This window comes from Spermophilus citellus, assembly GCF_964194105.1.
Source record: "Spermophilus citellus genome assembly, chromosome: 18".
NCBI classification, from domain to species: Eukaryota; Metazoa; Chordata; class Mammalia; order Rodentia; family Sciuridae; genus Spermophilus; species Spermophilus citellus.
Window position 1 is genome coordinate 12,256,267 of NC_138200.1, and position 13,950 is coordinate 12,270,216.

Here is a 13,950-nt window from a genome sequence, read left to right on the forward strand (position 1 = left end):
GGTGCTGGGAAGAAAGAAAATGCATCTGGGGCTCACAGCTGTCCCACAGGGATACCTAAGTAGGCCCTGGAAGTTGGGCTCAGTAGTTCAGGGTGGTATTTATGGTGGAGGAAAGGGTGTCTATAACAGGGTGTCAGGTCTCCCTGGGATCAGAGTGAGGTGAGTGGGAGGGTGGCAATAGTCTAGCAAGGAGAGGATGGGGCAGAGCTGGGCAGAGGCTGTCAGGGAGGAGAGTGAGGGCCTCATGGCCAGCCACTGGGGACGAAGGGGTCCTCAGGAAGCTGAGGCCTCCCCTTTGATCATGTAATGGTCTGTGTATCCAATTTACAAACAGGATGGTGTTGAGCACAGGTGATACAAGGTCTGTCCTGGGCAATATAAAGATGCAGGTGTACACAGCTTGGAGAGCCCAGAGCCCTCAGGAACCATCCTGGCACTCCTGGGACATGTCCAAACCTTTTCCTTTTGTTCACAAGTGGATTCCAGCAGAGGACCCCTTCCCCCTCTGGAGCCTCCTGCCCACACTCATCACTTGGCATGATGTGAAGGAGATAACATTTCCTTCTGCTCATGGCCCCCACCATCTGGCTACAGCATATTTTAAAATAGGAAAAGCCAAGCTCTCCACCCCAACCTTCCCAGGGTTGTCATTTTCCAATATCCCCAAGAGGTGGAACAGTTAGGTATACCCTGCTGAAAACATGGAAACAAAACCTTGGGCTTGGGTTCTGGCCCTGTCCATAATCATGCCACCAAGAGTCTACAGGCAGGCTGTTTTGTCTTGAGTGATTCATCATCCAGTGTCCCTCCAGTCCCTAAAGCAGCAAGCAGCTTGGGCTGAAACTTATTTAATTCTTGACTTTGCCACTTGAGTTCTGTGGCCTTGACCTCTGAGAGGGATCCCCAGTTCTTGACTGGTCACTGGGGATGCTAATTCCTCCCTCCCTCAGCAAAAGCAGATGATTTGTGCTAAGTCAGGAGGCAAGGCTCCTCCCAGAAGCATGTGCAGAGGGAAGCACTAAGGTGCAGGAAGGTTGAGGACCTGAGCTAGGGACTCAGGCCTCCTAATGATCCCCTGCCTTAGACACAGCATACTCCTGATCTCAAATGGCTGTCCAAGTACCCCCCTCACCTTGGCAGAAACAGGTAGCCAGGCAGAAAGCAGGTTTTCATGCCAATAATTTATTGAACGGAGGTCTGTACACAGGCAAACCTTACTGTGGAAACTAAGACATCAGGAGCTCTCTCCACTCCCCTGGCCCTCCAGGGTGGGGAGAAGAGGGAGAAGGCCTTGGGAGCAGAGGACAGGAGGGGAGATACAGCTGTAGGAAGGGGCGGGGCCAAGTTGGATGGTGCGAATCGACGTTTTTCTTTAAGAAAAAAATTATAACAATCTATTTACACCCAGGGGCCAGGGAAGGGAAGAGGAGATGGGTTGGGCTGGTTCTATTTACAAGGGACACAGGAGGGGAGAGGGATTTGGAAGAGGTGGAGGCTTGGGGATAGGGGAGGGGGCCAAGGGGGTAGGAGGTCCTCATGCCCCCAACCCCCTGTCCTTCCTTCCTTCTCTTCCCTCCCCGCTACCAGTTAAAATCCTCTTAAAAAGCCCACCACAGGGGTGAGGCTGGTGAGGGAGGGACTAGAGGTGGGGATAGGGACTCATTTACCTCTGCCCTCTAGTCTAGATCCCCAGCCAGGGCAGGAGCTTGATGGGCTATGGCCCCCCTTCCCAGCCCCACTTGGAGCTCCCAGATGGACGTGGAAGGGTAGTTGGTGGGGCCCTCAGGAAGAGTTAGTGAGGGTAGGTGTGGCATCAGGCGCCTGCCAGTCTGGGCCGGTCTGAGTCTCAGTTAAAGCTGAAGGAAGGGGAAGGAAGGAGTTAGGCTTTGCCTTTGAGGACCACCCTCCCAGAGTAGGAACTCAATGTAAGATGCTACATTAAAAGCTGAAAGCTGCCACTTTAAGTCCACGGTTGCACACTCAAATACTAAAAGGCCAGCTGGATAAATGAGTGCCTCACACCAGAGAGCTAGGCTCCCTACAAGAAGGGGCAACTGGATGCAGCTATGAGGACAGGCAGGTCCACGACTGCTGCTTCTGGTTTTCTATTCCAGGGGAAAGAGGAAACCTGGATTTTAACCCAAAATTTCCCATTTTCAAACATGAACAATAACTGTTTGCTTGCTTAGACCAAATGCATTTCTTTGGTTCTCCAGTGAGGATTTAAACACAAATGCAGGTAACAGTTCTTTAGGGTTGATGACATGTTGTGAAATGCTCTTTCTATGCCATCAAAATGTCACTAACTTAAAAATACCTGCAGGACACTCAAGTACTGTGAGTATAGTCCTGTCCCACCCCCAGGCTCACAAGTGCTATTTTAGCCCTCAGCAGATAGCCTCCCAACTTACCTTGTGAGGATGGGGTGAGGGTAGTAGTGCCCGACGGGGACCTCAAGTGAGGAGGGATGAGAATGGCATTGAGAGACGGTTGGATGGAGAGTTCTAAAGACAGGAATTGACAAACCTAGTCAGGGAGGAGGCAAGGGCAGGAATTCTGGAAACGCAGTTAGGTTTATGACTGGGCACCAAACAAAGAAATCAGTTTGTGGACACTTTTAGCCACAAATTTCTTTAAACATAAAACTGGAAAAAGCTACCAAAAGACAGATGGTGGAGTGCTACTGAGGCAACTATGGCTCTCACTCAATTAGGGAGACATCTTCCCAAGCCCAAAGCCTGTCTCATACCCCCTTATAGAGCCCCATTCCTGTCTTCAACACAAAGTTCTTCTCCACATATCTTGCTGCCCCTCCAGCTCCACAGGTTCCCAAGCTGTGCCCTCACCACCAGGACTGAAGTTGAAGAGGGGGGGAAGCGGGCGATTGTTCGGGAGCTGGGTTCCGAGACATCGCAGTTCATCAAAGAAGCTGTGGGCGCAGGCCTCTAGTGGGGAGAGCCTCGAGGACGGCGTATACTCCAGCAGGCTTGAGCAGAGCGCGATGGCCTCGGGTGGTGTCCGAGATTTGAACACCTGAGGGTAGGGTCTTGGAGTCATGAGGGTGAGAGGTGCCCCAGGCACCGGAGAACCATGCACCTCGCAGATATAACCACTTGCCTCCCACAGACCCAAACTTCCAAATATGAAAACTGAGGCACAACCACGAAGAGGAAGTCTGTTTTGAGTGGGCAACCAGCCCAGGTCCTGTGACTCCATGAGACCTGCTGTGAGCCTCAGTTTCCCTGCCATAAAAATGGGACTCTTGAATTTACCTGTGGGTCCTCAACTTTTAAAATACCATAAACTCTGAAATCTGATGAAAGTCATTGACTGACTCCCTGGATAACTTCAAATCCTCCCAATGATTCTGAATCGAGGTCCCCAGACCAGTTGGCCTCCAAGGAGACCCCCCCTTCAGCCATGCTACCGGAGTCCCTACCTTTGTCCAGGGGTGAGCTTTAATCTGGGGGAACTTGAACTCCGTGTAGTTGGGGTTCATCTCTCGGATTTGTTCCCGGGTTGGTGTTCCCAGTACCTGCAGGAAAAAGGAGAAAGCTGAGACAAGGGCCCCTTATCCTTACCCCCCACCCACACCCCTCCCTGACCCTGCCCTCACCTTGATGATTTCCACCAGCTGGTCCACCCCACTGTCCCCAGGGAATATGGGCTGGCCGAGAAGGAGCTCAGCCAGTACACAGCCGGCTGACCACACATCTGAAAGGGAATAGGGGAGATTCAAGGCTAGGCAGGCAGGGCCACCAAGGCCATCCCCTTGCAAACATGGCCATACATCAAGGTGTCAAAGAGCTCCATGTTCTCAGGTCAGAGAAGAAGTGAAGTACCTGGCCCAAGGTCACACAATTTAGGAACATTTAATCCTGACCTTGACTCTCCAGGTCTACCCAATTTAGCTGCACTTTCCAGTCTAGGTATGCTTCTAGTCCTCATTTCCTCGGCTCAGTAACCCCAAGGAGCCCTTTCTCTGCCTCTAGCCTAAGTCTATAAAAAGGTCTTAAATTTAAAAGGCTTAAACCCTGAACTACCTTTTTTACTGCCCATCTCTCTGTTCCTCGTGGGAAAGGCTGCAACATGGTCCTCTTACCCTTCCCTGGTCTGTACCTTGATCCTACCACCCCAATTCACATCTGAGGACCACATAGTCCCTCCTATATTTTGATGTTCTTTCAAACCTCTTCATGCTCATTCCCTCATTTCAGCTTTCCTCTCATGCCTGGTAGGTGGCATTGCCATCCCCACCAACAGAGAAGGACACAGAGACCCTGGGAGCAGGCTGCAACCTAAAGGTGGCAAAGCCTTGCCTGCCAGTTTCCTCCAAGGTCACTGACAGCCCCTCCCCTCCAGCTGAGAACAGAGGGCTAACTGGGAAGTTCCAAAGCTGAGATGGACTCTGGAGTCGGGTCAGTTTTCAAATCCTAGCCTTGCCCAGTCCCAGCAATGCAACTGCAGGCAGGTGGCCTCACACCTCCCAGCCTTAGATTGCTTGTCAGGTATGAGGACTGATTGAGGACTAAGATTGAGGACTGGGTAAAAGAACAGAGGTTAAGCTTTTATCACCAAGTCTGGCAAACAGAACACAGAACTCAAAACTTATAAGACACATTCCCCAGCCACACCCTCCTATAACTAACCAATGGACGAGGTATAATCAGTGGCTCCAAAGATGAGCTCCGGGGCCCGATAGTAGCGAGAACAGATGTAGGAAACATTGGGCTCCCCCCGGACCAACTGCTTTGCACTGTGGGAAGAGATGGACAAGAGTAAACAAAAGCTGAAGGATGAGGCTCCCTCTTACCCTTTGAGCCACCCAGCACACCAAGGTCAGGCCCACCTGCCAAAATCACAGAGCTTGAGGACAGCAGTGTCAGGGTCCACCAGCAGGTTCTGGGGCTTGATGTCACGGTGACACACACCCTGGGAGTGGATGTAGGCCAAGCTCCGGAAGAGCTGGTACATGTATACCTGGGGCAGACAGAGGACAGCTGAACTCCAGCCCAGCTCTTCGCCACATAGCACACCACTGGCCCACTGTCTCAGCATGAAGAGCCCTTCCACACCATTCTCCCTGCTGGCCAATCAACAGCCTCAGGAAACTAATGTTTGAAACCTCTGGCTTTCAAACTGTAGTGTGCAGCACAATCACATAAAAGACTTGTTAAAACAAACTGCTGGGCCATGCTCCTAGAATTTAGATTCTGTGACCTCAGGATGGGCATCTGCAACAAGCCCTCTAGTGCTGATGCTGGTCCCTGGACCACACTCTGAGAACTACTGAGGTAATCGCACCCCTTAGCAGAAGCCTGATGAGTAAGACAGACACATCAGAAGGCCTTGTCATAAAGTAGGCTGGGGAGCTATATACTCAGCTTCCCCCTCACCAAAAACCATTGGTTCTCTAAGGGCTCAGCCTCCTCCATCCGACAGTCAAAACCACCCACGAGCCAACCCCCTCTCCAGCTCAATTTTCCTGCCTCTCTCTACCCACTGACTAGAACCTAAGTGCCAAGAGAACAGGGACCTTTAAGTTTCAATCACTCTGCTTTCCCCAGACCTAGGCCACTACCTGGTGTGTACTAACTGCTCAATTTCTTCACCACATGTAACCATTTTGAGTCCCCTACTCTTTTATCCCAGAGATACCACAGATGCTGCTGCTTCTCCCTGCACCATAACTCCTTCCAGAAGTCCTCCTTGACCCTTCTCAGTCCCAAGCCATGTTGGGCTAGGGCATGCCTGTTTCCAGAATTCCCTGTGCTCCCTCTAGTATAGGAGCAGCTGGTTTTACTGTTTCTGGACAGTGTCAGTTATCCCCACCAAATAGAGAGCTCTTCAAGGGCAAGGCCAGGGTCTCAGTCAGCTGTGCTTCTGGAGTTGCTCACTTCTGGGCCCAGTATTCAGACAGCATCAGCAAAACTTCACCCAACCAGAAAATTGCCCTCCCAAGTGAAGTCCAATAGCAGCAACCATACTGACACTGGCTCAACTAGGTATAGAGTGCTTAAAGCTAGTGGGAGAAGCAGCTGGGCCTGAGTGACCACTAGCAAAGGAATCTACCCACCTCACAATGTAGCAGCCTGTTCTCCATATCAACCCTCATTCACTAGTTCATTAATTCATTCATTCATTCAGAGGATCCATAAACACTCAGGGTACAGTGCCACATATGCAAATAATCCCACAAAAGACACAGACAGATGCATGCCTGCCTCTGTGGTAGACACTAGACTTCCTACAATCACAATCCTAAATCCTTTCTAGCTGCCCCCAGATCAGACTCCAAAGGCTTAGACTCTGACCTCAGCGGCTCCCTCTCTACATTCTTGGCCCCCACTAACCCCAATACTACTGGTGTTACTGGGCTACCAGTGTGTGTTACACCTTGTAGCCTCCTTAGCTCCCTGGTCAGGTTGCTTTCCTGATTCAGTGAGCCCTTGCCTTGGCCCACCCCTGTGTTTGGTGAACTCCAGCTGGGGGGATATGGGGACAGAGGTAGGGAACATGGGGACTCAAGAGACCAACATAAACTTGGAAGATGAGTGAATACAAAAAAAAGAAAAAAAAAAAAAAAAACCGGGAAGCTCCAGAGTCCCTGGTTTTGTGGGCCTAGGCCCCAGCAACCTGCAGTCTTCCTACCTTGACATAGATGATAGGGATGGTCAACTTGGCCTTGGTGAAATGGCGAGCCACCCGGTACACTGTCTCGGGCACATATTCCAGCACCAGATTTAGGTAAAGCTCATCTTTCTATACAGAGCAAAGGAGATTTCGTGAGGCACTGTGAGGTTAAGAGTGAGGAAGGAAGAAGGCAAAGTGTATAGGAAACAGCAAGGGAAGGACTGGCCCTCATGAAAAAGGCAGGCAGGACAATAGAGTCAAAGTACGGCCACACACTCACCCCCAGCATCCCAAGGTCTCACCTTCTCCCCACTGGAGTAGAAAAAGTACCGCAGCCTCACAATATTGCAGTGGTCCAGCTTACGCATAATCTGCAGCTCTCGGTTCTTGGGGGCAAAGGGAGAGAATCTCAATACAACCAACCCCTGTCTCCCTTGCCTCATACCATCATCACCTAAGCTCTACTCCCACTCCTGCCAGCACAGCAGGAAGCTGCTCCCTGGGTCACATCAAGTTTCAAGGCCCCTTGGAAAGGGCGTCCTTTAATTCCTTATCCCCAACCCCTTCCCCTCACACATAAGCTGAAAGTCTGTGGGTTAATCCCAGACTACTTAATTCGAGGCCAGTCTCAGCAATTTAGCAAGCCCCTAAGCAACTTAGTGAGACCCTATCTAAAAATAAAAGAGGGTTAGGGTGTAGCTCAGTGGTAAAGCACCCCTGGGTTCAATTCCCAGTACAAAAAAAAAAAGTCCTTAAGGGTCTAAAGATATAGCTCAATGGTAGAGTGCTTGCCTAGCAAGTACAAGAATGCCCTGAGTTCCATCCTTAGCACATAAATAAATGTCTGTCAAACTCCTGCACTTATAAAAAGCTAGTTCTCAGTCTTCCCTGAAAAATTAGATCAGGTGGCCACATGGCAACACCACATATGGCAGAAGCAACTATAGATCAGTGGTCATCCAGTCACCCTGGTCCCCACACTCCCAAATGCTTCCCCTTGGAAGCACTGGGGATCTTGAATGCTAGCTTGGATCCTGAGGCCCAGAACCCAAACATCTAATCCTCATCTTCTGATCCATATCTCAACCTCTTCCCAAAAGGCCCAGTCACAGTATTTTCCCCAATTCTTTTATTTCTCTCTGGGGCCTCAGAGCTTCCTACACCTAGATCCCTCCCACTTATGGAACCCAATTCTAATTAAGTTATGTCTAACACCCTTGAGCTCCTCCTGCCAGAAAGTTCTCATTGCTGAGACCCAGGCCCTGATTGAGGCTCAGTTCTCTCCCATCTGGACTTAGCCTAGGCCAGTCATCCAAACAATTATCCCTCTACTTCCATTGCCTCCTAGTGTCCTGGGCCTCTGCTAGCTCCTACATTCATGAAAAAGGGCACTCTTTCCTCAGGTGCCACAAAGTTCCACACCAAGACAAGTGGTTTAGTGAGCACAGCACTGCAAAACACCTGGGCAGAGGGCAACCTTCAGAACCACCAGGATCAGCTTGATAGTTTCCTTTCACCTCTGGGAAGAAGTATAATCAACTGGTTAAAGTGGAGGGCTTGAGGGCTGGGGATGTGGCTCAAGCGGTAGCGCGCTCGCCTGGTGTGCGTGCGGCCCGGGTTCGATCCTCAGCACCACATACCAACAAAGATGTTGTGTCCGCCAAGAACTAAAAAATAAATATTAAAAAAATTCTCTCTCTCTCTCTCTCCCTCTCTCCTCTCTCTTTAAAAAAAAAAAAGTGGAGGGCTTGAGAGTCTGATCAGATGCTACTCTTGACTCGGACACTTACAAGTTTCATTTCTGCTTACTTAGAATGGGAATAACAATACCCAGGTACAGTGGTGCATGCCTATAACCCCAGCTACTTGGAAAACTGAGGCAGGAGGCTAGCAAGTTTGAGGCCAGCCCCAGCAACTTAGCAAGACCCTATCTCAAAATAAAAAGGTCTAGGGCTGGGGTTGTGGTTCAGTGTAGAGTGCTTGCCTAGCACGTGTGAGGCCCTGGGTTTGATTCTCAGCACCGCATATAAATAAATAAAATAAAGGTCCACTGACAACTAAAAAAATATTAAAAAGAAAAATAATTTCTTAAAATAAAAAATAAAAAGGTCTAGCTGGGCATGGTCATGCACATCTGTAATCCCAGTGACCCAGGAGGCTGAGGCAGTGGGATTACAAGTTCAAAGCCAGCCTCAGCAACTTCACAAGGCCCTAAGCAACTTAGAGAGATACTGTCTCAAAATTTAAAAAAATTAAAGGGCTGAGGATGTAGAGTTCAGTGGTTAGTGCCACTGGGTTCAATCCCTGATGTCAAAAATAAATGAATGGGTTCTATCCCCAGTACTGCAAAAAAAAAAAAAAAAGAAAAGAAAAGAAAAGAAAAGAATAATAGCATCTATCCTCAAAGAATCTTGTCAAGCACTTATACTAAACAAATGTCCAATAAATGTCATCTATCTGCTCTCCTGGAATCCATGTTTCCCATCTTCCACACAACTTGTTCCTTTCCTTCCCCTTCTTCTCTGGTCTATGCTCAAGTCCCCCTCAAAACTCCAGGCTCCAGCACTGTTGCTGGGTACTCTCACCAGTCATGCCCAGTCCCCAGACCACATCTCCATTCCCCCCAAGCTACCTTGAACCTCTTGTCCTGAAGAACCTTCTTTATGGCCACCAGTTCCCTTGTATCTGCCAGCCGTGCCTGGTACACAACCCCAAATGAGCCATTGCCAATCACTTTGATGTCTGTGTAAGCCACCTCTTGGGAGCGCTCTGGGCCTTGGCCTACAGTGGCTACCACTGTAGTCACCTTCCCGCTGTCACCTGGGGAACAAAGGGGACACACAATTCATAGACCTTTCCCCTCTTGTACCACTCAATCGGAGAGCTGTGGGAGGGAAGGAAATCTGCAAAAAGTTCACTGGGGCTTCTTTGTCCCTTTTTACTCTCTGAGGAAAGGTGGCTGCTAGGATGCCCTCCCCCACCTGCCCACTGACCTTTCCCATTTTCCTTTCAAGGATCCCTAAATCCTGTCTCCTCCCATGTGAGAGGACAATGACACCTAAACCTCTTTGCTGTTCAAGGGTTGGCATCCTTTAATTTCTATTTCTAGGAAGCAGCAAATCATGGTATTGGGAGACACTAACATCCCCAGATGTTGAATCCAACTATTGTGAGCCCACTGTCCTCCAGCCCTCCTGTAATCATGACCTAACATCTTCCACTAAAGGGAGCAGAAACCCTAAAGTACTCTTACTTGGGGAAAGCACTGACTATTTTCAGAGCCTGGAGGACAGTGAGCTTTAAATCCTCCCTGGAGGAGCTGGTTCTTGGTGACAAAAATGAATGTACTCTCCTGGCACTAGTGCAGGGCACTTTGGGGGATAGATATCCCTACCAAATACTTTGTAGTACAACAGGCACTGACCTGATCTCTTCATCTGTGTGATCCAGAGTAGAACCAAATGTGAGAATGGTGAACCTGATCTCTCTCTTTAGAGGGGCTAATCTGGCCTCAGGCCTCTGAAGGAAAGCTCTGCTTCCCAATTCCGGTTTTCTTAATGGCAACACAACTTGGTACCATTCCTAGGGGATAGTTACCCCTTTCCTATGGAAAATTGATGAACCAAATCCATTTTGAGGGGCCAGTGGCACATTCTCTTGGAAGGAGATAACCCTACCTTGCTGGGTTTTTTTCAGAACTAATGACACCATACTCCAGAATGATTACAGTTATCATCTTAGATCCATATTTCATGGGGAGTGGTGACCCACCCTAATTCCATTTTTTTAAAGAATACTAACAATAGATTTGGTCTAAAAGGTATGCTTATTCTCAATCTGTCCTTACTGCTAAGCAAAAGTAACAACTATTAATTGCCACCATTGGCATAAAGCTCTATATATTTTCAGTGGATAATAATGTCAGGCCTTGTTTTAAACCTGGCCCTGTTCTTTGGGGACAAGTAACCACAAATTCCTAATTCTAAGAGATATTCAGTCCAAATCCCCATCCTCTGAAAGAGAAAATGCAGATCCCCTTTTTGTGGTGGTGGTGGTGGTGGGGTGCTGATGGTGATCTTATTCTTGTTTTCTTAGGGGACAAAATCCTAGATCCCCATTTGCAAGTGACTATGACCTCTGATCCTGTTCTCTAATGGATGGCAACGTCAGATCTGTTTTTAAGGCTCAAGGATCTTGTTACTGGAAGAATAAGAACTTGTGACCCCTGTTTCTCTGAGTGTTAGTAATTCTGATCCTAAACTGTAAGTGATGGCAACCCCTAAACCCCTTTCTCTGGGAGAGAGAGAATTCAAATCCCAGGTTGGAGAAGCACAGTGACCTCGAGCTCCTATGTGGGCATGTGAAAGAACCCGAACGATGTTTAGAGAGCTAGGGAAACAGATCACCATCCCACACGGGGTCCCCTAGTACTCACGGCCCAGCTTCACTCCGGGCGGCGGGAAGCTAGTGCCCGCGCCGGGGCCACCAGGGCCGCCGCTGCCTGTTCCGCCGCTGCCGCTGGGGCCACCCCCGGAGCTCGAGGCTCCCACGCCCCCACCCATGGCACCGACCGACGCCTTCCCACCGCCGGTGCCGCCTGGGCCAGAGGCCGAGCCCCCGGGGCCACCGCCACCGCCACCGCCTCCGCCGCCTGGCTCCGCGAACGAGCTGGTCCGCGCCCGGCCCGAGCCCCCAGGGCCTCCTCCCGAAGGCCCGCCGCCGCTCATGGCGCCGAGCGCAGGCCCAGGTCGCGGGGCTCGGGCTGCCCGGACTGCCCCCGCCGCCGCCGCTGCCGCCGCCTCCCCGGGGCTCCGGCCTCTTCCAGGCCGCGCCGCTCGGGCTCCGGCTCCGGCCCAGCGCCCGCCGCGGGGCACGCCGGGAGATGAAGTCCGCCTGCCGACCGCGCCGCCGTCGCCGCCCTCGGCAGGCACAGAAGCCCGCGTGGCACGCCGGGAAATGGAGTCTGCAAAGGCCTCAGAGTACACGGCGGGGGTGACGGGTCGCGCAGCACGTCGGGAAATAAAATCCTGGAAAATCTGTCAGTCGGCTGTGCCGAAGGCGGACCCTCTAGTTTTTAGGAAATAGAACCGCGCACTCGCTCCACTGCGGCAACAGGAAGCCTCGGGAGTACCTCAGAAATGTAGTCGCAGCCGCTTTGAGTTGTGCAGTCCTGAAGCACGCCGGGAAACGGAGTCCAGTCGTTCACTTAAGTCTTTTGGCTGCGTGTCTCTCGGAGCCAGGTGCCCTCTGGGAAATCGAGTCGGCGTCGGTAAACCTGCAGATCTCCGGCCGTAAGGCAAGCTGGGAAATGGAGTCGTCACCACGCCCTCACCGCATTGCAGGTGTAAAGCGAATTCCAAAGCACCACGGGAAATGGAGTTCCAGGTGGTCCTCAAATCCCAAGAGAATATCGCAGTTCCACAGATAGGCCAGAAGCAGGGTAGGCATCGCGCTCCCCATGCCAGGTACGCTGAGCCGCATTCCTTGCTGGGAAATGTAATCGGCAGTGAAATGTAGTCTAAGGTTTCAGGGCAGTTGTTACAGCAAACCCCGGTGCCTTCTGGGTAATGGAGTTCAAGGGCGCCTCCCCATGAACGGAGGGGGCGTGATCGACCATGCGCCCGAAGCCTGCTGGGAACTGTCCACAGTGGATCCTCACTCTTTGTGAGGCTAGATTCAGAGGCTTGCTGGGAAGTGAAGTCCACTGGGTACCATCGGTATAGTGTGGGTAAAAGGTTAAAGACGGCAGATCTCTAGGGAGACCGGGAAGTGCCTTATGCTTTCTTCCTCGCCCCCAAGTACTAAGAATGAGTCCAAGTCGGTCAGTGACTGCTGGAAAAAGGTTCAAGCACCTCTTTAGTTCCGCGTACACACATATAAGGAAGGGAACCCCCCCCTCCCCGTCCCCAGGAAGGGCTTGGGAAACAAAGTTCTTTCTCCAGAGCACTTGTCTTCGGATACAGTCTAGCTTTTTTCTAGCAATGTGGAAGCGGAGCCGAGCATTAAAGAGACAGAACCTCTTGTCTTGAACCCCCATTCAGTTTTGTTTTTGTTTTTGCGTTCTCGCGCTTCCTAAATTAAAGGATTCTGGATAACCCAAACCAAGGAAGACAGCTGAAAGAAGTAGCTTTGGGTTTTGAGAGCGCGTTCACTCGCTCCATTTATTGATTAATACCCGGAAGAAGAGCATCCCCAAAGGGCGCTGGGAAATAGAGTTCTTGTGTCTGCCCTTTCACCCTTCCCTCTCCCGGAAATGCTTGGAACTAGAATGAAAGCGCTCTCCATCCCTCCCACCTAGAGAATGGTGGGAAATGGAGTCTCTGAACTTCACTTTAATCCAAGCCTGGGTTCATATTGTCTTGGCCTTTCTAAAGCCTTAAAAATAAGTCCTGTTCGCTAGGTCTGTTCCTGACTGCAATTCCCAGAGGACACAGAATGGCGACAGATGGTAACGCTAAAGCCTTTTCAGGCTACGTTATCCAGAAGGCGAAGTACGGACACGCTCCTGCTCCCTTTGCAAAGCCTGCAGGCGAATCACGCACAGATCCAAGTGGGTGTTTCTGGGACCTGTAGTTGCACGGTGGTTGCTGCCCTCTGATGGCAGTTCCAAGTCGAAAAAGTTAAATTTTGAGTTAAGCCCTAAGGCCTAGGGAATCCCAGAAAGGACCTAGCAGGGCGGCGGTGCATAGCAAGATAGCGACGTTACTTAACTGCCAGACCCCGTGGGACATGCGTAGTGGGCCGCGCGTGGGCAACCGCCACAAAAGGATTGGGGTCCGTAGGAGTTTGAAGGCAATCGATGGAAATCTAATAGGATGTCTGTAGGGAATGCGAACACTCTCAGAGAGGTGCTGGGTCGGGGCGGGGGGGGGGGGCTTGTAAGTGTGTAAAAGGGGCCGTGATGTATGGAGGGACTGACGGTAGTGGTGAAGAGGTGCTCTTTGATGGGCTATGGAGAACAACTATTGGGAGTCAGTGGAAGATTCTGAGGGGATTTAGGATTTCTGTGAAAGATCTGTGGAAGACTGAGAAATTACTGATCACTGAGATCTATGACGGGACAAAAGATGACTGAAAAACATCAGGGGCTTTGGGGATCTATGTAGGTGCCAAGGGGCTATAGGTGCAAAGGGGGTCTATGTCATGGTTCCTCTGTTAAGTGTCCCTGAGATCTGTGAAGGGCTTTCTCCTTGAAAGCCAAGATCTCAAGAGTATGGGCTGGACCAAGAAGTCTTCTGTAGGAACATTTCAGGCCTACAAATGGATTTTGGTAAACCATTTAAAGATTGAGGGAGCCACTGGAGATTTTAAAGCCTC

At 50.6% G+C, this 13,950-nt stretch overlaps 1 protein-coding gene across 2 annotated transcripts; it reads right to left on the reverse strand.

Moving 5' to 3' along the window:
* Positions 1-1,162: 1,162 nt before the first annotated feature.
* On the reverse strand, positions 1,163-11,810 carry GSK3A (glycogen synthase kinase 3 alpha). Of its 2 annotated transcripts, XR_014019814.1 has the most exons (12): positions 11,069-11,810; positions 9,266-9,453; positions 6,936-7,019; positions 6,652-6,762; positions 4,850-4,980; positions 4,650-4,756; positions 3,617-3,714; positions 3,440-3,535; positions 2,847-3,033; positions 2,412-2,504; positions 1,668-1,856; positions 1,163-1,370 (listed from the first exon to the last, which is right to left on the reverse strand). XR_014019814.1 is itself a non-coding variant. In XM_081275596.1 (11 exons), exons 1-11 carry the CDS (start codon positions 11,358-11,360, stop codon positions 1,783-1,785), a joined length of 1,461 nt encoding a protein of 486 aa, XP_081131722.1. In that variant the 5' UTR covers positions 11,361-11,809; the 3' UTR covers positions 1,163-1,782. The 2 variants fall into 2 exon arrangements, 1 of the variants encoding a protein (XP_081131722.1); XM_081275596.1 differs by having other exon boundaries at positions 1,163-1,856; positions 11,069-11,809.
* Positions 11,811-13,950: the final 2,140 nt, after the last annotated feature.